Below are 22,444 nucleotides of genomic sequence, written 5' to 3' on the forward strand. Positions count from 1 at the left end.
AGTATGGAGGAAAGGGGACTATGGAGTAGAAGTAAGGTGGTCACTACGGTGAGTAACCTGATAATAATTGAACAGGAGGACAGAGTAGAAATGCTTGCTTGTGCATCCTTCCATGAAGAGAGCGGAAGAGGATTATTTTTTTCTTCTGAGTGAGAATGTTTCTTTGCGCTGACTGCCTTACTGTATGAGAAAGGGGTTAATTCATCTGGTTTTGTAAGACCTTCATGCAGGTTCTACCACACAGCCAGCCACAGGACATCCTTTTGAAGTGTAAACTGATCAAATATTGTTTTAACAAATAGATGACCTATTCTAGAAAGCTAGTTATTTGTTGATGAATTGTTTTGCTTTGAAATTAATTTTGATATAGAAAAGGGTATTTAAACATATATGTTCCATTGACACCTGTGTATGTATATACATAGTCTATACATGATGTAATTACACAGCAAATTAAGTTAACAAATAGTCATCCAAATTGAGATTCATAAAGATTTAATATTATTTCTTAGATCATCCAGTTTCATGTACAAAGCATTAGTAGATTTTTGCGGGAAACTTCTTTTTTTTCTTTTTCTCCGTAATCTATGAAAATTATTTCATAGCGTAAAACGGCATTCTGCGCAGCGTTCTAAGAGGGTTCTTTGAAGTAAATTATTGTAAAGCTTTGTACATGAAACTGGATGATCTAAGAAATTCAGATAGAGATAGAGAATCATTGAAGACCATTTTGAATAGGCGACTCACGCATTGGATAGTATCGAAGTTATTGCCATGAGGAAGACCTTCAAATGGTTGAAATGTTTTGGATGGTGATGGATATTAAATCTTTATGAATCTCAATTTAGAGGACTGTATTTGTTCACTTACCAAGCTGTGTAATTACATAATTGATAAACTACATAAACAGAGATATGAGCGTGGGTGTTTGAGCTATATAAGGAAAGATATTTTTGGGTGACCTTGGGCTGAGGTCATTGACTGAATTGAGAACCTGCGTGCACCCTCTCAGTTTAGAGTGTGGATAATAAGAATACTATGCCGTAGATCCAAAACCTAGTTAATTGGCTCAACCAGATAGTAGCCCCCATAGTTGGGTATATTCAGATATACATATATTAAAGTATCCCCTGTTTTGCTCTTATTGTTTGTGTATAGTCCTACTTTTTATTGGGCTGGTGGGTGAGTAAATTACATGCCTTATCCCTCCCAAAGGTTCTGAGGATCCCGGGCAAACACAAAATTTTTACCCATGGAACACTGCCCACCTTTCCCCCACCCCAAGAGGGTGTATTCCAATTGTTAATAATATAGTCTGCCTGTTAATGAGATATGAGCTATGTTTCTTGCCTCGCTATTCAAAAGAACAATTTAATCAACTGGGCAACCCCTCCCAACCTGACTCCTAGTTTTTGTGCATATGCTGCCAAATGCCCTTGAAGGTAGGAGTTAGAGGTGTTCCCCAGGCCAGATCACTCCAAAGCAAGTAAGGTTAAAGGGGCGTTTGTAGTAGAAGGGTACATGTTGTAGATTGTACCAGGGACTGATCTTCTCTTCTTGGGCATAAGAGTTGGAGTAGAAGGAAATTCTGTCCAGCCCAGTTTCCTATACCATTCTTTATTTAGGAATTGTTGGTTTCCAAGTGGCACCAATTATGGCTGATTGGGAATGGAGGCACAGATGGCAATGTTCACACAATTGGTAATGTAGAAGGTTAGGATTAGAACTTGGTTCTCAAATTTCCACAGCTAATCACCTAGCCACTTGACAATGGTTCCTCTGTTATGTTATGGGCAGGAGTCTGTGAATGACGTATATAATTAGTCTAGGTTTCACTCTTGTTTATCTGTTCTCTGCAGCTTGTTAGTGAGAAGGTTGGAGGAGCTGAAGGCACCAAGCTGGATGAAGATTTCAAAGAAATGGAGAAGGTAAGAAACATTGCCAATGTGGTCACCAATGAAACAAAGATGTTCTTGCCTAGATTGTTCCCATAAGCTTTGCAAAGTTTACACAGTAGTTTGTGATTACTCACATTAATGCTGGGCTCCTAAATAGACGTTGGTCAAAATGATTACTGTGCTCTCCATCCCGATAGCTGTGCAAATTCTTGCATTGTAGGCTATGAAGGTTTGCTGTTACTTTTAGCTGTTAACTAAATGTACGTTTCCAGTTGGTGTCATTATTTTGCCCCTCTAGTGAACTGCATTTTTCTTAGGTTTAGTTTTATCGATTTTATGGTGTAGCCCCTGATGTTTGTAAGTTCCAGATTCCCAAATAATTCCCCAAGGCGAGACATGAAAACTTACGAGATGCACTTACTTAGGATTTCCATATTTGCTTTAGTAAGAAAACTTGCCTAATCCTGCCAAGCCCCATTGATATGGACCAAGATTTTGACTTCTTTTCGATTAAGAAAAAAACAGTTAGGCTTACTCTTTAGACAACCTTTTATGATTGGTACCTGAGAATGGTTAAATGTCAAAACTGGGTGATGAGCACCTTGATGTGGTTTCTGTAATGCAGGCCATAGACTGGTTTAAACCTTTACACAGAGCATGTGTGCACATGCATTGGGACAACAAAAGGTCAACATTTTCCTAGTTAAATCAATGGTGTCCTAATTTGTTAATCTTTTTGGAGTTTTGATGTTCCTTCTTTAACAATTGAAAATGTAAGTTCTAATTATAGAAAAGTACCCTGTTTAAAAAACATTATGAAATTCAAGTAAAAGGTTTTATTCCTGTTTTAGAAAGTGGATCTTACCAGCAAAGCGGTGTCAGAAGTGTTAATTAAAACCATTGAGTACCTGCAGCCAAATCCAGGTAACTACATTCTGCTGGTAGGGATGAGGGTTGGTGTTTTTTCAGTGAAGCGCTGGGCTCTAAACTTGGGTATACTTTTGCATAGTGTGAGGTTAAAACCTCAAAGTTGGTTCTTCTTTCCAACTGCTCATACGAATACTAGTTGGACAGAATGTGTCCACCTCTAGAGATGGAGGTAGAGTGCCTATGGCTTTCTCGGTTACCCTTTATCTCTGGCTTGTTTCTATCATTCTTCATGGGTTGCAACTTCTTATATTGTGTTAGTCAAGTTCTGTCCCTCCCTGTCTGTGTTTTAAGCATTCCTTTTGGGTCTTTCTTCTGTGTACTTTTCACACTAGAGCGCTAATAGATCATGAAAATGACAGCAGTTCTCCATACCAAAGTAACAGTTTGCGACTCGGTGCCTTTCTTTGACTCCATTTTAACAGTGGCCTTTGCAGTGGGATTTCTATGTAGTCACACTCTAACAGTGCCTTTTCTTCTTCACAGCCTCCAGGGCTAAGCTCTCAATGCTGAACACTGTTTCTAAGATCCGAGGGCAGGTAAAGAACCCTGGTTATCCTCAGCCCGAGGGACTCCTTGGGGAGAGCATGGTCCGGTTTGGGAAGGAGCTGGGGGAGGACTCAAAATTTGGTGAGTGATCCCCATCGTTCTCATGATGTTCTGTCAAAATGTAACACTACTTTGGAAAGATTTGGGCAGTCTGCCTTAGTGGCGGTAACTGCTCAGTTACCTTTTGTAGCCTTACACACACTCCCTCCCCCACACGTGTGCTCAAACTCCTGCATGCTCGCACTTTATCCCACACCAAGATATCAGAGCCATAGCGTCTTGTATAACTGGGAATTGACCAATGGAGGAATGTCACGTCACTTCTGCGGCATATGATTTTTATTTTCCATCCTTTTTGTCTAACGTAACATTAGGCTGGCAGTAGGGCTCCTGTCTGTCCCTGATCATCCCCCAGTCAGCTGCGCTCTCAAAACCCAGCCATACCCCCACACATTCACACCTATCTGTGGACAGATCTTCACGCTATCCCTGTTATAGACACTTCCCCTAGGATTTACCTTTTTCTCAGTCCGTGGCAACCTGCTACCAACACCAAAGATGCTGACACTCTAGCAGGCAACTTGTAAGTGTGATGGTGTATATTTCTGATTGTTTTTTTGTGGGTGTTTTGAATATAATTTCCAAACAGTGGAGAATAGACCTGGACTCTACCCATGAAATAAAGTATTTGAGAGGCCTGGGACATTTACTGTGTCTTAATTATTTGGCCTCTGCTTGGGAGTATCACAAATGTCCCAGTTGTATATTTATGCACCATCTTTGAATGCTAAGCATTGCCTTCGTGTTTTTAGGTTTCGTATCTTGAGCATGTTTCTTCACCTTCGTGCATGCTATAAATCGAGACAAGAGCCACCCTGTGAGGTACAGGTATTGGGATGACTTACTTTCGGGAGTGTGATGGCACACGAGTCAGAAATGAAAGATAAGCATGCTGCCTAAATAAACGCTCTAACTTCGCTGGCGGGATATATTAATATGATTGGCCATATTCCCCTTTCTCCCCCTCGAATCGTAGGCATTTGTATACAGATTACCATAACAATTTCACCACACAGTCCTGTGTGTATATACTCTGTTCTCAAACTTGCATTGAGCTATATTTAAGTCTCTCGTTACCTCACCTTGCCTTTTCATTCCTCCTAGGTGATGCACTTTTGGATGCTGGTGAGTCAATGAAGAGATTGGCGGAGGTGAAGGATTCTCTGGATATTGAAGTGAAGCAGAACTTTATCGATCCACTGCAGAACTTATGTGACAAAGACTTGAAAGAGATCCAGGTAGCCTCTAACAATCTCGCCCTACAAAACTTGCACCTTTAGCAATCAAAGCTGCACAGACAGTGTGATAGCTGGAATCTTTGGTATTCTAGAGACCACAGTGGTGCACTTTGCAACGCTGTAGTGCAAGCTCTCCTAAACAGTTTGTAGGCTCAAGTTGATCACGTCTATTCACTTGAAATTTCCTGTTCACATGTTTTTTGTTTCCCTCTGATGATGATTTCGATTCTATGACAAGTCAGGGGAGTTGCGACACATAAACCACTGTTACATTGGGTACTTGTGAAGGGAAGTGATACATTTCAAGCAGCTAGTATATGAATCTCAGGTGACCAGCATCCCTGTAAGACTTTCTAAAACGTATAGGCCATCCTGTGCAATTGCATAGACAGAAAATCAGATCTTGATTATGTGGCAGTGCAGAGGAAAGTCTGTCCTAACTCACTGACCATGCCAATTTTAGCATTTTTGGGCATCCTATGTTTGAGGACACATGCATCCTCTTTGTGCCATACTGTTGGTATATGGGGCTGCAGCCCTCTCTGTACCAGACTCATGCGGACTGGGGAGACTGGGTGGGCACACATGTTCATAGCCAAACGTAACGCGTGACACTTCACACTAGCATATACCCTGCTCAAACAGTCCAGTCTTCTGCTTCAGAAGGGACAGAAGCTCTCCAACAAGGTTTTGTTTCAAAACTTGATTCCCATTGAGTAAAGATTGAAGCTCATCGTCTGACCTTATGCTCCGTTATTAAAGAAGTCCATAATTCTAAACTTTTTTTTTTGCCTTGTAAAAATCTTATTAACCCTGACAATATTCTGCCTGTTAAGCCCACTTTGTCTCATGAGTTTTGTTTCAATGAAATCTCTGAAGGTGATTTAATAAAGGTAGTTGATGATCTTAAACCTTCTTTTTGTCTCAGCGATGCATGTCCAGCCAGTATTAATAAATATGCTATTGGCTGTCTGGCTCCTTTCATCGCTAACATTTATTCTTCCTTTTCAAACTCGGTGGTATCGGCTACTCAATGTATGGATCACTCAATCCTTAAAAAGGAAACGTTACATCCTAAAATAGTGAACAATTATTGCCCCATTACTAATGTATCTTCTTTGTAAAATTCTTTAGATAGAATTGTATATTTGCAATTTCAGAATCACATTGAAAAATTCAATCTTCTAGTGTATCTGAAATTTTTCGTGCTAAGCATCGACGGAGACTGCCATGCTTGACCTTAGAGCAAACCTTACCAGTATTGTTGACTCATTCTGCTAGATCTATTGGTGGTTTTTGATCTCGTTGATCACATGCTGCTGCTCGAGAGATTGGACAAAATTACTAGTTGTTCTAACTGCATTAATATGGCTGCATCCTTCCTGGTACCTAGAATTGCCAGGGTGGCTGTCTGAGGTTTTCAGTCTCTTCAGCCACTTTGGGTGGTTACGGCTGCTTTCCCATTTCACAAGGCCATGGAATGTGGTGTTGGTTAAACAGGTCATTGGGCACAATCGTGATTTCTGTTTTCTCCGGGTTGAGTTTAAGGCTGTTGGTTCTCATCTGATGCTTTATTTCTGTGAGGCAGTTGCTAGGCGTTGGGTTTTGTTTTTCTCTAGCGTTGATTTTGTAGATGAATTTGTGTGTTTGCATAATTTTTGCAGGTGAGGCTGTGTCTTTGGATTAGGTTGGTGAGAGGGGTCATGTAAATATTGAATAGCAATGGTGAGAGGGATGAGCCTTGTGGGACTCTGCAAGTTGTTGTGCGGGGAGTTTGAAGTGGGGTTAGCCAAGTTGTTACCGTTCTTTCTGCACAAAGAATTTTAGCCAAAGTAACGTGTTTCCGATCTGGATATCTTTGAGTCTTTTGGTGAATGTTTCATAGTGGACTGTGTCGAAGACTGCTGATAGATCAAGTAGTAACGGTGCTGATTTGACATTTGAGTGTCCATTGTTTTTTGATCATTAGATCATTCCATATCAATAGTAATTTTGTTTCCGTTCCTCTTATAGGCCTGTAGCCGACTTACGCCTGGTCTAGTATCAGATTGTTTTCTCCATGTTCATGAATTTGTTTGTAAAGGTAGATTTTTAGGTGGTTTACGGAGTATGAGATGTTTAAGATTGGTTGGTAGAAATCTCCCAGTATGTACAGGTGATTGTCTTTAATGCTGATTGCGTCCACCAAAGTAGGGTTGTATGTCGGTGGCTGGTAGATGAGAATGATAGTTGGTGATCTGGTGCTGTTCCTTGTATGTAGCAGTGGGACCTCCTCGTCTTTATCCTTATCGGTTGGCTTGTTTCAATTTGAAGTTGTTGGGTAGGGAATCATGTGCTATTACCTTTTAAGTTTTAAGTTAGCCAGATGTCAGTGAGGAATATTATGTCTGTTCCTCCTTTATCCGTTGACGGTGGAGTAGGTAATTTGAGTTGATATCGATTTTTGTTTTTCCATCAGGTTGTGCCTTCGCTTATGTTTTGCTTTCTTCGTTGAGAAGGTCAAAAAGGTTACGTTTTGGGTTGCTATTTTTTCGTGTCATCTCTCTGCTTGCTTTGAGGATTATTTTGTCACACCAATTGTGTGCGACAAATGGTGCATTGAGTTAGTTTTGTTCAGTTGTGCTTCTATGGATTTCACATCATGGTTTCCGATGATCCTCTTTATGAGATTATGGTTCCTATGGTTGGTTGGTTGTGCGAGTGGGTGGTAGGTTGATGGGTAGCACGATAAGTAGCTATTTTGGGCTTGTTTCGCCAATGGGGGGGGGGATCTCTTCTGGTGGGAGGGGTAGGTGTGCTATTTTCTTCCGAGGGTCTGCGGTCGTTGTTGATTCGCGCAGGAATCTGTGCACGCATTTAGCACAGATTCCTGCTTTCCTCCTCATTGGTCGATGCAGCACCATGTACTGCGGCGGTCTCTCGGAGAGGCCATGCCACTGCTGGATTCTTCCTGCTTCTGCAGCCAGTTGGGTTTGTCCCGGTTCGCGTGGTTCCTTTTAAGTTTCTCTTTCTGAGACGGACTGTCTCTCGATATTTCTGGCAGCGTGGGTTCCTTCCTGCTCTCAAGCTCCATTAGTCCTTCCTTCCTCAATCTTTACTTTCTATTGCTGGGACTGCCCAAGCATTGTTTCATGCCACCTAGTGGGCATCTCGTCACAGTTCTTTGGTGATTCCTTCTACTGATGTTCTGTATGTTTCTTTGATTCTTCATCTCAGTCCTAGACAACCCTACAAATGAGATAGTAGAGACTTCACAATAACACAGTAATAGTTTCAGGTTGGGAGGGATAAGGAGTAAATAAGGCCATGTTTTATGGAAACAGGGGTTTAGGGAGGTCTTTCACGGGAGGGGCGTCCTTATCCCCATGAGGGATGTCTCTCCCTATGTAGTCCTCTGGCTTTTTACCACCCGTAGGGGTACTATTGGGTAGCAGCCTCACATCCCTAGCCTCATAGGGAAGGAACCCCTTCAGTGAGAAGTGACGTGAACCTGTGAATTGTCATACAAAACATAAAGGACAGAAATTGAAGGTGAGGAGACTCAACGCAGCCAAGTCCAGAATGATAGGATCTTACAGTAGCAAGATTAAGATTAAGAGTTAGAAATGTCACGACAGAATTGAAAGCTCAAAATTCAAGAACTCATACCCAGAATTTGAAGTGACAGAGACACACAGGGGCCAGTTCAAAGTTGGAAAATTCACAGCAGCAGAGTTCAAGGTGATAGAATATCACAGTAGCAAAGTCTACATGACTGTTACCCAGTGAAGTTGGAGTTAAATATTACAGTGAGAGAGTTCAAAGTGACAGTCCAGTATTGACAAATTCAAAGTTAGAAACTCGCTGCAGCTTAAATTTAAAATCACAGAATATGGCCGTGCCTAATTCAAGGTGGCAGTCACCCAGTGATAAAAATCGAGGTCTAGAGGTTTCACAGTGTCAGAATTCAAGTTAATAGGTTTCCTTTGTGGCAAGATTAAGAGATGGAGTACTTAAAGCAGCCTGGTCCAGAGTAATGCTATGTTCTGTTTGGCATTTGTATAGCCGCAATATCACTTAGGAGCCTTGGTCAGGCAAAGTGCAAGTGTGGCAAACTATAAACTGTATATAAACTGATTCAAAGCAGGAATCTAAACTTGGAAACCTGGCCTGACTTCTCTTTTAGGCAACTTGCCCTCTATTCTTTTCTATGGATATACGGTTTGCTTTTGTTTTTTAATCTGCTTTGACTTGTTAGAGGGAAGTGTAGCCTTCATCTTAACTTCCCTGTCCTTTTTGCACATTTTGTCATGGGGAAACTGATCATTCCTTTAGACTGCCCGGAAGTACTGGGAAACGGTTTCCTTTTTGTCTTTTATTTATTACCTGTTTTGGTAACTTTTTAATATTGCACACAGTATCTTTCAATGCAGTGTAGTGGGGTTACTTTTGTATCACCCTTAACTTTTCGCAATGGGATTTTTTGGTTATTTGTAAATGTGCCTAAAGAAAGGCTGGTGGCAGCAGTTACATTTTTACTATTTGTGCGTTTATTTTAGTGTGCACTTCGCGCTTTCCCCACCTGGCCACTAAATGTGGCTAATTCCCTAAAAGGGCCATGCCACAAGGTTCTTGGCTTTCTTCCCATCATATCAGAAAATACCTAATATGGTCCTGCATTTGCCTGGGAAAGCTATTGATTTCATGGGCTAGTGCCTGCTATGTGTGCCAGGACCCAAGCAGTGGGGTTGGGACTGTCTGATCCCAATCCACAAGCTGGTGCCCGATAGTCTAGTGTGCATGCATGAAAGAAACCCACAGTGGTCCCTGAGTGATGCAGATCCTTACCATTGTAGGGCTGGGTTTGATCATAAACCTACATTTAGGAGAGGAAGAGGAGTCCTACAACCATTCAAGTAGATCAGCAATGCAGCCAAGTATCCTGTGTAGCCATCCAGCTGTCTGAAGACCAGTGGAAGACTACTGAAGAGGACTGTGGACCTTTGCTGCAAATTGCCTGACAATGCCCTGCTGGACTACCTGATCTGAGAAGGCCCTTGTCAGTGCTTTGACCCTAGAACTGGTGGGACCAACCAGTCTGGAAGTCTTATTGCATTCGAGCAGCTTTGAGCCTTCAGAAGTGTCCCTGGACCTCCCAGCGGACTGACTAGCTCTGAATTGGGCTGCTGTGCCACAAGTGTTGCTTTTCCACGTTTTCGCCTGGTACTTTGGACCTTCCTGCCAAGTTTCAGCTTTCTTGCATAGAGGGTTCCTGTCCTGGAAGATTGTCTTTGTTTGGGACTGGAGAGGCATCTGCTGCCACCCATGTGCGGTGACGGTCGCTGAAACCGGCTCACCTCCAGCTGATAGTGTCCTGAAGATGCCTGCATCGGTGCCTGCTGCAATGCTTAGTCAAAAAGGGTTGAACTCAGCTCGTCCTGAAATCTTCCTTGCACACCCAGCTCCTGCGCATCTTCTACTGAATCCAACAGCGGGAAAACCAGCGACTCCCAGTTAACTTGCCAAGTAATTTGGGAAAATAAGAGCAATTAAGGTGAGTAATAGCAATAGTTAAAGCTACACCTTTTTCCCCTGTAATAAACCCTAGAATACTTTTTTTTTCCATTCTTCTGCTTTTTAAATGTTTATTTTAAAATCTGTTCTAAAAGATAGAAAATGTACCTTACTTAACTGTAAAAGCCTTGAAGTCTTCTGGTACATTTTACACCACCACAGGAACATTTCCTAACTTTGTCCTCTCTCCTAATGGAACTTTGTGACTTTTAGGTACAGGGTCCCATTCAACGGGGACTCAAAGTTAGGGCTTCTATTCCTGTGTAATTGTTTTCCTATTGCATAACTGCTTCTTACCTTCCTTTCAGGTGTTTAAGTAATTTATGTGCATTTCTATAACCAAAGGTGACTGTATATATGTTTCATATTTAGAATGCTGTGTGATATTACTCGCTTGATTCATATTCCTATTGTGTTTTTGGCCCTATCTATATTTATAAAAGTGAAAATGTGAGTTTGTGGTTTGGCAAAGTGTTGTTCCTCATACAATTACACACTGTTTCACCAATCTGCACCACATTTTGCATAGTTACCTGTTGGGACCCTTTTGTACATTACTGGCTACATGACATTTGGACACCCCACCCCTTTTCTGGATTCCAGAACCTTTACACATGAGTTACCTGAAATCAACGAAACATCAATGTGGACTAGTCCTCAACCCTAGAATGCACATCTTCTGGGACATTTTCACTACAACGAACTGCACCACGCCAGGGTGAGGCAAAAGGTGGGGAGAGAGCACAGTAGGTCCCAGTATGCAGCAGCACACCAACTCTCGCCTCCCCCCAACGTCTGCTTCGGGGTATGTCAGCCATTCACAGTGAAGTTAACTTCTGAGCGCAACGCACATCAAGTGAATCGGATCAGAGACTTACAGGATCATTCATTTTCAACAATTGAGTATGATGTTAGTCCACAGAACCAGTTTGGAGAACGGTACTTTTTGCTACTTGCCTGTCTAAGCAGAATCATTGTGTATTTCACTTTGTGGACTCCTTGTGGAACTTTGACCCCACTCGCCTCTCCTGAGACAAAGTCTTGATCACTCGCCACGCTTAACTTGATTGAGTTGGCTAACCTCTCAAAGTTCCACTGTTCACTAACACTAGGGTGGCCACCAGGCTAGATTTGAAAATTCAATCTCAAAAATTAGGAGCGCTAGTCATGCCAAATGCAAGTGTGTCAGAACACAGTCGGTGGCGATCTTCACAGCAGTAGTCTAAACTGGGAAACCTATTCTGGCAAAAGGCAGAGTTGGCGAAATATAACTAGTAGTGAGATTTAAAGCAGCCATCTAAACTGGGAAGCTTAGTCTGGCAAAAATAACAAAAGTGGTGAAATGGAAACAGTGGCGAGATTCAGGGCAGTGATCCATACTAGGAAACCTAGTCGGGCAATGCAAGTGTGGCAAAGTACAAACAGTGCGATTCAAGGCAGCAATCTAACTTGGGAGTCCCAGTCAGGCAAAAGCAAGTTTGGTGAAATGCAAACAGTTGGGGTGGTTTAAAGCAGCAATCTAAGCTGGAAAGCCTAATCAGGCAGTGGAAGTGTGAAAAAATCGGGGGTGAGATTCGGTGCAAGGAGGTGAAGAAAAGAAAATGCACAAAGGGTACTAACCTAGGGAACGGTGTCCTTGTGAAGTGTTGGTGAATACTATACAAAAACAACCATCCTGGCACCTTAACTATATCTTTATTAAATTCATAAATAACCCACCCTTCTCGCCAGAGATAATAAACAGTCCAAACTTTCAATACAGTGCTTAATTGGATACTGGAGTGGATCAGCCAGCTATGATTGAGATTCGCGTGGTGAGCGAAAAGCTGTAGAATGTGTTTTTGGTGGTAATGTGTTTTATTTTAAAGAAGGGAAGCCAGTTTATTTTCAAATTGAAAGGTTGATAATTATGTTGAGAAAACTTTAATGTTCTGGCCATAGTCGGAGCCTTTTAGTGTTTGACTTTAATGAAGATACCAGTGATCAAGAACTGGGGTTTAGTAGGTAACCTTTCCCTCTCACCTTTTCAAACAGCACCATTTGAAGAAGCTGGAGGGTCGTCGCCTGGACTTTGATTACAAAAAGAAGCGCCAGGGAAAGATACCAGAGGAAGAGCTCCGCCAGGCTTTGGAAAAGTTTGAAGAATCAAAAGAAGTTGCTGAGACGAGCATGCACAACTTGCTAGAGACAGATGTAAGTCCATTCTAGTCGAGTGAGGCAAACAGACCGGCGGGCATGTGCACACCTGTGTGGATAGAACATGTTGGGACATAGCAAGAAAGAGTTAAATTACAAAGAGCTGTCCTGTGTGCTGCAGGAGATTCCTAGCTTTAGAGTCTCATTAAGTTGTGTGTAAGAGACTGAGATTTGTGTATAAGGCAGCAGTTGTGCTTCGATAAGGAGCGGAATCAGTTGTTATACCACATTGGCTTAAACTTTGCTTAAAACTAAATATGTATAATGAGGAAGCGGCTGAGGAGTCTGTTGCAGGTTTTTGGTGTATTTTCATGTTGGTTTGTCTAGTCTGAATAGTAAAACTTTTAAGATTATGAAGGCTTGAAATGTATGAGAAGATGTTGGTTTGGTCAACGGTATGAATCACAAGATTTGGTGAAAAGTCCATTTTATTTTTGTCGTTTTTCAAAGCATATACATGTAGCTTTGCCGCCTCTTCAGAGCACTCATTTGCATACAAAGTAATATCATGAATTTTGTAGTTTGTGCTGTTCAGATGATTTAGCAACCAAAAAGTGTTAATCTGATTTAACATGGTTTAGATTCACTTCTTAATGATATCTAGTGCAAAAAGTATTTGGTTTTTTGGGAGATATTGATGTTGGAAGCAAGGAGGTTGTTGAGCATTGTGTGAAGCAAGGGGCATAACGAGTGAGATTTATTGAGCTTGGTGAAGGGTAACTGCAGTGACTGGATTTTGACATTGGTGTGCAAGTCTGTAGATGTGGAATGTCAGAAAGTGGTCACTCCCAATTTGTATGTTTTTCAGAAGTGACACACAGTGATGAGTTAAAATGGTCTGTAGTGTTTGGGAAATAATCCTTCCTGAAGTGCATGGAGCAAATTACTATTCTGTCTTCAGTGTGGGGCCATGACCTCTTGTCGTTTTATTGCAGATTGAGCAGGTGAGCCAGCTGTCTGCACTGGTGGATGCTCAGCTGGATTACCACAGGCAGGCTGTGCAAATCCTAGATGAGCTTACGGATAAACTGAAAGACAGGTGAGAACAGGCGTGTTAATTTATAGCAAATGGGATTAGGTCTACCCCTCGCCTATATCTTAACTATATGATGACTAACATCAACAAAGCATGTTTTATTTTAGAAAATCCATTCCAACAGTTTTGCCACCAAGTCCAAAGGCCTTCCCTTCTTTAATATAAAGATAAGTAAAAATGTCTTGTAAACCACAATTTAAATCATGGTGATGGTATTTTTTAAGCAGATCTATATGGGTGTTGCATACTACAGTAATGCTCTATCATGCACAGAAATCTGTGTATACTCTAACCCTTATCTCTTAAATTTGTGTTACAATACACCCTGCAGTAGACTATTGGTTGTCCATAATTGTAAGAGGTTACATTACTTTGAAAGATTTGTTTATTTATTACGCGCTTATAGACGAGTGTTTCAAACACAACCTTGTATGGGAGGGGAAGACCTAAGGAAGATAAGACAATCTTACTAGGCGTGGTACATTCAGATCATGCAGGTGCACAGAAAAGGAAGTGCGTGGGGTTGGGGGGGGGTCCAGGGGTTGTCAATAGGGACCTAGTGCGCCCAGTCCCGTCAGAACATAGGTTAAGTGCAGCGAGATACCACTCTCATGGGTCGGAAAGAAGTGCAGTAGTGCTGCAGCAAGTGCAAGGCCCAGAGGCAAGTGCAGGAGACTGGCGAGGGAAGCTTTGGACCTGTGAGGCTCTGAAAGTACACAAGGCAACCAGTCAGCAAAACTGAGCAGAAGTAGAGGAAGAGAGTGAGAGAGCAGAAAGAGGTAGTTATCAGGGGAGAGGGAGAGAGGAGGCGGCGTAGAGGAAGGTCTTGAGGAGTTTCTGGTACTTAAGGAGATCCGACTCAAGACTGAGAGAGGCAGTGAGGCTGTTCCAGAGGGAGGCACCTGCAGTGGATATAGATCCCCCCCCCCGCCCCTCAAGTCTCTGCTTGGAGAAGCGGCTCACCCGCAGAGAGTTTGAGGAAGAAGAGTAGAGGGCTCGGGAAGGAGAGTATTTAGGAAGAGAGCGTTGCAGATAGTGTGCCCAAGCCCCCGAAAGCCTTGTGGACAAGTCAAAAGGGTTTTGAACTTAATCCTTGCAGCCACGGCGAGCCAGTGAAGGGATTTCAGCGCCGCAGAGATGCAGTCCCTGGGCTTGAGGCCAAGGGTAAGTCTAGCAGTTCAGTCCTGGAGGGTAAGTCTAGCAGTTCTGTCCTGGATGAGTTGAAGAGGACTGAGTAGAAGGAAGGTTGAGAGAGGCTGTTGCAGTAGTCCAGCCTAGAGAGGACCATGGCTCTGGAGACGGTGAACCTCTGAGGGGGTGGGGTGGAGTGAGCAAATGTAAAATACATCTGAGAAGGTACAGTTGGTAGTGGGACTTTTTAGAGATGTCCGATGTGAGATGAGAAAGAGAGTGGAGTCCCAGATTTTTTGCCTCATTGGTAGGTGGTGGCGCAGGGCCAAGGGAGGCTGGCCAGAGAGAGAGAGGGAAGGCGGGAGCAGGGGTCCCGATGAGGACAATCTGTCTTACTGGCATTGAGGTAGAGGTCGTTTGCAGCACACCATGACTGAATTGTGGACAGTCTGTTATGAGTGAGGAAGAGGGCGAGGTTAGCCTGAAGGAGAGCAGTGTGTCATCGGTGTAACACTAAATTGGAGGTGAAAATGGCTATCCTACGTGCTGGAGGGTGGGGGGGTGGTCATATAGCCATTGAAAAACATTGGGACACTGCATGCAGAGAGAGTGATGGGGGAGAGGAAGGGCCCCAATTCCACCCCAAAGGAGTTGAGCCACACCTTGGTCTGATCAGTGATGTCCTGGGTATCACAGAGACATGCGATTAGGGTGTTGTGGTTTACTGTATTGAAGGCAGAGAAGAGGTCACCATGCCCATAAATAGCCGCGCGCGGCGTCCGTTGCTCAGTTCCGTTTTTCCACGCTTCGTGGGGCCACGGAATATCATTGCTCAGTTCAGTCAGATAAACCTCTTATATTTCCTCGATAAAACCAACTCGTTTTCGATTGCTTCTTCATCCGAACCGACTGCTCCGCGGTCCGGCTTCAAAAAATGTCGAGACTGCGGAAAGAAAATGTTGATAACTGATCCTCACAGGATCTGTTTGTGGTGCTTGGGAGTCGAGCATCATTGTTCGAAGCGTGAGGACTGCATGTCCATGACAGTGAAAGCCTTGAAGGAGCGCAAGGGGAAGCTCGAGAGAGGTCAGTCAAAACCGCCTCGAAAGTTTCTTTTGCCGAGGCATTCTTCTCCTCGCCGTCAAAAGCATTCCCATTCTCGGTCTCGAAGTAGCTCCCACCACTCGTTGAGATCTAGAAACTCAAAGAAGAGACGTCGAAGATCCCCTTCCTCGTCATCTTCTGTTTCCCCAGAAAGGGTCTCCTGCCCCACAAAACACAGCTCTCAGGCTGAGTGGGAGGAATTCAGGAATAAAATGCTAAGCGTCTTCGAGAAAGCGGCCTCGACCCCCTTGAAGACAGCTGAGGGTGATACCCTGGGTGAAAAACCCAAAAAATCGAAACGCCGCGAGTTGTTGCACCCGGCGAAAGAGTCCACCCGAGAGTGCCACGGGCCATCGGGTAGGAAGGCACCATCTTTGACGCCGTCGTCGAAGATCCCTTCGACGCATGGATCGGCGCCATCAACGCCATTGTCGAAGGGCTCTTCGACGCATCGGTCGATCGAATCGATGCCATCGTCGACGCCGACATCGACGCTGATAAAAGAGAAAACCACGGCTACTTCACAGCCAACAGTTATACCCAGAGCCTCTAGCACGACGCTGAGAATGTCGTCGACATCCTCGAGTAGGATCCCGATCCTCTCGAGTTCCTCGAGGCCTCTTCCAGTTTTCTCGGCGCCTTCGAAGCCTTTCACATCGGCGTCAACGACATCGACGTTTTCTCGCCCAATAATGACAATTTGGCTCCCTCTGCTTTAGAAATGGGTTTTACACCATTTCTGAGGTCAGAGTACCCCAGATTATCTTCAATCTATGAAGAAGGGGAGGATTCTGACCAAGAAAGACCCTTTACGTTGCAGAGGACCACACCACCTGTTTCAGAGGATTTTACCTCTGAGGAAAGAAGGTTGAAAGACCTACAGGAATCATTACATGAGGCAAGTGGGCTGGACACTTCCCCAGAAGTGGCATTTGTCAAACCAGACCCAGGGGAACATGCCGAAACCCCCTATAGAACCCTGATGGCAAGTATTATTGAATTCATGGGTTGGTCTGCGCCGTCATCTGTTTTTCAACAGGATGACCTTACAGACATACTAGGCAAAGGTCCACAGGAGGATCCTGTGGTCCCTTTCCATACAGCTTTACAAAGGAAGATTTCATCAAATTGGGAAACTCCTGAGGTTATCCCTGCAGTCAATAAGATTGTCAGCCAAGTATAGGGTAGCTGCAGCTGACCCTGAATATTTATCAAAACACCCGACTCCAGAGAGCCGGGTGGTTCAAGTGGCAACTTCATCAAGCAGCAGATCCGCTTACCCTACTGTCCCACAGGATAGAGATGACAAAAGGTACGATTCTATGGCAAAAAAAGTATTTTCTGCTTGTAGTATGGCGTTGAAGTCCATCAACGCCACTTGTACGCTTGCCAGGTTCAGTCACACACTGTGGGAGTATGCTTCATCAGCGGCTGACTGCATACCAGAAGAAGAGGAAAGGGAAGCCTTCCTTAACATCATTAAAGATGGCAAAGATGCCATGTGCGAATCTCTTCAAACTGGCATTGATTCCGCTGACAGTATCAGCAGGGCCATGGCGGCAAGTACTACAATCTGCAGGCATGCGTGGTTACGAAAGTCTGGCTTTGCTCCAGATGTACAGGCCAGACTTTTGAATATGCCCTTTGACGGCTCTTCTTTATTCGGTAAAAAGGCTGATGACAGTCTGGAAAAGTTGCAAACATCTAAAGCAGCAGCAAAATCTTTAGGAGCTGCTATCCGCCAAACTCCTTTGCACCCCTCAGGAACCTCTGGGAGAGGAAAGTCCTTTCGCTATTATTCCGCATTCAGGAAAGGCAGAGGACAGCTGGCTAAAAGAGGCCAAAGGAGATCCACCCGAGGTGGACGGGTCAAAAGTACTAAGGCCGCAGCAGCAGCAGGTGCCTCTTTACCCTCGGCATCTGCATCAGCCGCCCCCAAACCACTCTGAGGTCTTTCCACACAAAAGACCTGTAGGGGGCAGGTTAACTCACCATCTGGCGGGATGGTAGGCTATTACATCAGATGCTTGGGCATTGGAGACATTTGCCCAGAGTTACTGCCTACCGTTTCTACACATCCGAGTCATCCACCGGGGCACAGCTCTCTAAAAGTTCCAGATCCGCTCCTCTTGCAGGAAATTGTAGACCTTCAGGCCCTCCAGATCCAGGACTGGCTGGTATCTCTGGACCTCCAGGATGCTTATTTCCATGTGCCAATCCATCTCAAACACAGGAGATGCCTGAGGTTCGCAATTGGCGCTCTCATTATCAATTTCGAGTTCTGCCATTTGGGCTGACCTCCGCCCCGAGGGTCTTCACCAAGCTAATGTCGGTAGTGGCTGCAAGTCTAAGGAGGGAAGGGATCCACGTCTACCCCTACCTGGACGATTGGCTCATCAGAGCTGTATCTTCGGAACAAGCTCAGATCCAGCTAGATTATGTCTGCCACTTCCTTCACAAACTGGGCTTCTCCCTCAATTTAAAGAAGTCACAGATGATGCCATCACAGAGGCTCCAGTTCATCGGAGTGGTCCTGGACACTTCCCTGGGAAAAGTCTTGCCACCAGAGGTGAGGGCTCAAGATATTCTGCAGATGGTCACCAAGTTTCAAAATGCCCAACAGCTCCCAGCCTTCGGCTTTTGAGATTGCTAGGCCTCATGGCATCCTGCATCTTCCTTGTGCCAGAGGCTCGCCTGAGAATGAGATCTCTCCAGTGGGCACTAAGAAACCAGTGGTCACAATACTCAGAAAGAATGACAGATATCCTCTGCATTCCGGACAAGGTAGCCCACGACCTTCAATGGTGGGCCTATCCAGAGAACATCTTGAAAGAGGAACGGTTTTGGCAACCATGGCCGGAGATAACTGTAGTCACTGACGCCTCACTCACGGGGTGGGGAGCTCATGCCAACTACTTGACCATCAGCGGTCGTTGGTCTCCATCGGAGTCCAGACTACACATCAACCTACTGGAGCTGAGAGCGATCAGACTAGCACTGAAAGCTTTCCTGCCATCAGTACAGGGGGGCAATGTCCTCATAATGACGGACAACACGGTGGCCATGCACTACCTCAACAAAAGAGGAGGCGTAGGGTCACTGCCACTGTGCAGAGAGGCAATGCAGCTCTGGTTTTGGGCAATTCAGGAAGGAATCTCTCTATCGGCAGTCCACCTAGCCAGAGAGAAGAATTTGACAGCGGACGCTGTGAGCAGGCAGAGCGCGATCTCTTAGGATTGGGAGCTGGCTCAGGAGATTCTCCTGGAGATCTTCGCCATTTGGGGGACCCCTCAAGTGGATCTCTTCGCCTCCAGTGACAACCGGAAGTACGAAAGGTTCTGCTCGCGGGAATTTCCTCCAAAAGGAGCCTTAGGAGACGCGTTCGTGGTGGAGTGGTCCTTCCCACTGCTGTATGAGTTTCCTCCAGTCCCAATCATCCCGCAAGAGCGCGGAGGCTATGGAGGTTCAGTTCCAGGATGATCCTCATTGCTCCGGCATGGGCCCGGAGGACGTGGTACCCGGACCTTCTCGACTTGTCCATCTGCCCTGCACGTCGTCTTCCCTACCGAGGCGATCTGCTCTCACGGGAGGGGGCAAATTAACAAGGGGGTCCTGGGAGGCCCTCTGCCAGACATTAGTCCTGGTTACGAGAGACTTACCCAGAGTCTTTAGCTCACTATCTTTCACAGAGAAGAAATATCCCAGACATATCAGTCCAGCACTGAAATGCTAGGCAATTCTCCTCTGAACAAGAGTGCAAGACTCTGGGTAAGTCTCTCTTAACCAGGACTAATGTCTGGCAGAGAGACTCCCAGGACCCCCCTTGTCAATTTGCATATTCAAGTAACTTTGGGTCTCACCCTAAGTTACTAGGGGAATCCAGACATGGACCCCTTGCTCACTATTCTTAGAGAGGCACAGCTCCTCCCTACTGATGAGGTCCAACCAGACTGAAACACGTGTCTGGGGATGCTGTTGGTACTCTTGGACCCCCCCCCCCCCCCCTGTCAATTTTCTCACGGGAGGGGGGGGTCAGGTTCTCCATCCAGAGGTCGGGTCCCTCAACCTTCCTGCTTGGCTTCTGAAAGGTTGAGGTACAAGGATTGGGACCTCCCTGAAGATGTGATGGAGTTGTTGCTCTTGGCCAGACGGCTGGCGACTAAGTCCCTGTACCGTTGCCGTTGGAGAAAGTTCTGCGACTGGTGCAGGGTTCAGAATGTGGATCCTTTTTCATGTGCCATTCCTGTGGTTCTGTCTTTTTTGCTTTAGTTGGCCCACAGAGGTCTGCAAGTGGGTACTGTTAAAGGTTACCTGGCGGCGCTGTCTATATTTAAGCGCTTGTCTGAGGAGTGTTCTTATTTCAAAATTACTTTAATTTCTCATTTTCTCAAAGGACTCACTAATGTGTTTCAGCCGTCACCTTTTTTTAGGTGCCTGGTTGGATTTGAACCTTGTTCTGAAATTCCTTATGGGTGCTCCGTTTGAGCCCTTTACATTCTTGTCCTTTGAGGCTGTTAACTCTTAAAACTGTTTTTAGTTGCGGTCACTTCCGCTCGCAGAGTGAGTTTCAGGCACTTTCAGTTAAGCCACCCTTCACTGTGTTTCATAAGGACAGGGTTGTCCTTAGAGTTCTTTCTTCCGAATGTGGTGTTGGAATTTCATTTAAGCCAGAAGGTTGTTCTTCCAGCATTTTATCCTCCTCCACATCCTGGTAAGGAAGTGGAGAGGCTCCATAGGTTGGATCCTAGGAGTGCTTTAAGTTTCTACATTTCAGGCATGTCCCGGATCAGAGTGGACGATCGGCTCTCTTTTGGTTACGCTGGAAGGCGTTTGGAACAAGCTGTGACTAAGCAGACTTTGTCTAGATGGATTATCTTGGCAATTTCTGAATGTTACCGCTTGGCGGGTAAGGAACCTCTGGTAGGCTTACGGCCCATTCTACTAGTGTTATGGCTGCCTCTACTGCCCTGCAGAGGGGTGTTTCTATTCGTAACATCTGTGAAGCAGCCACCTGGGCTTCGGTCCATACTTTTGTACAACACTACTCCCTAGATTCTATCCATGGCCAGGATCTGGCCTTTGGCAAGGCAGTCCTTTACTCTGCAGTTTGATTGGGCATTCTAAATTTTTATATTCTAAATTCTTTTTCCCTCCTCCATACGTTGGTGCTGCTTTGGGAGTCTGTCATAGATATGGAATACATCGGAGAACCCAATCCCCTCGAAAAGCAAGTTACTCTCTTACCTGGTAACCTTCTTTCGATGGGATGGTCTGACGACGTATTCCATATCGCTCACTCCCTACCCGCCCCGCTACAGAACTTCTTATGCGATTGCAGCTTACTTTTCCGCAAGGCTTTCTGTGGTCATACTGGCAGACGTTTGGTGCCACACGTTCTGGGGAAAAAACTACAACTGAGGCTATGGGCGTCGTGCGTCCTACTTATAATATCCGGTGACGTCAGCTCGACGGAGGCCCTCGGACGGCGTATCGACGTCATCGACGCAGAAAGATTTTCCGAAGCAGCACAGCTGTGGTGATTACTGTCATAGATATGGAATACTTTGTCGGACCATCCCATCGAAAGAACGTTACCAGGTAAGAGTAACTTGTTCTTCTGTAACACGTAACATAAGCGCCCAGATGCCCTGGGGCCAGGCACGCTGTATAAAAAAAATAAAAATACAAATATTAAGACCTATAGCCATAAGGCCTTTTCCGAGGCTAGATGTTGTGCTTTATAATTAACTGAAAATGGGTGTCTGTAATCCACATCTAAGGAAATGCCTTGTTGGAAGTCGTTAAATGTTTTCATGACAGTATACCTGTGTTTGAAAGGACAAATGCTTCTGATTGAAATCAGAGTATCTGCCACCCCAAACATCCCCCCCCCCCCCACTTTGCCCCCATTGCCAATTTGACTACATAGTCTTTATCCTTAAGTTCCTCAAAAAAGGTTCTTGGCTTGGAAGGTTTGGTCTAACTTGGCGACATCTTATAGTAGAAAAAAAGAAAGAAGTTGATTCAATCAATACATTAAGTCCATTGAGTCGCGTCTCACCAGGTATAGGGTTTAGCCAAGTACAAGACCCCTTGAAAGATAGTATGAAGTATAAGTAACTTGGAAAAAGACTGCGCCAAATCTTTGCAGAGTAAATTTATTGCTCAAAAAGAAATTGCCCTTATAACTGATGACACATGTTTTGGTCCTCCAAGGACCTTTTTCAAATCAGGGCTATTGATTTGTCTTAACATCATATAATCATAAAACAAATGGAAACATAACAAAATAATCACATTGGTAGACATGTGTATATATCAAAAATAAAACGACAAAGTGAGATTGAATATGCATCCAAAAGAAAAGTGTAAGTACATGAAACAAAAAAGTACATTAATGTCAGAAATAAAAAAAACAGACAAAAATGGGGTGGGGAATAAAGGGGCGGAGAAAGCAGGGGTGAGATTAGGAGATTAGGGTGAGATTAGGAGAGAGGTAGATACAAAGCAATTGTTAGTTGTGATGCATTTAACAAAGTATAAGCATTATAATCATTTGTGTTTAATGTCAACAAATGTATGAAAAATGTATTACCTTGTAGTCATGTAAGGTGCCCCTGTCACATAATGTAAACGATAAGCTTCCATATATTGAACGGGTAAATCCCTGTAATTGTAAAATAGATTCATATGCAAATTGTTGTATTACTTATAGAATCTTGATAGTAAAAATGCTCTTTGTACTGGGTATC

The 22,444-nt window shown here is 44.4% G+C and overlaps 1 protein-coding gene across 2 annotated transcripts in view; it reads left to right on the plus strand.

Annotated features, from left to right (window-relative positions):
• Positions 1–22,444, plus strand: part of SH3GL1 (SH3 domain containing GRB2 like 1, endophilin A2) — a 362,525-nt gene that overhangs the window by 171,922 nt on the left and 168,159 nt on the right. For both annotated transcript variants that reach the window (XM_069649372.1, XM_069649373.1), the window contains exons 2-7: positions 1,860–1,928; positions 2,750–2,822; positions 3,312–3,455; positions 4,539–4,672; positions 12,260–12,418; positions 13,357–13,460. In XM_069649372.1, the coding sequence (XP_069505473.1) occupies positions 1,860–1,928; positions 2,750–2,822; positions 3,312–3,455; positions 4,539–4,672; positions 12,260–12,418; positions 13,357–13,460 (683 nt within the window). The remainder of the gene's footprint in view (positions 1–1,859; positions 1,929–2,749; positions 2,823–3,311; positions 3,456–4,538; positions 4,673–12,259; positions 12,419–13,356; positions 13,461–22,444) is intronic.

The sequence above is a fragment of the Ambystoma mexicanum genome, chromosome 1p (genome assembly GCF_040938575.1).
Source record: "Ambystoma mexicanum isolate Mex_15411 chromosome 1p, UKY_AmexF1_1, whole genome shotgun sequence".
NCBI classification, from domain to species: Eukaryota; Metazoa; Chordata; class Amphibia; order Caudata; family Ambystomatidae; genus Ambystoma; species Ambystoma mexicanum.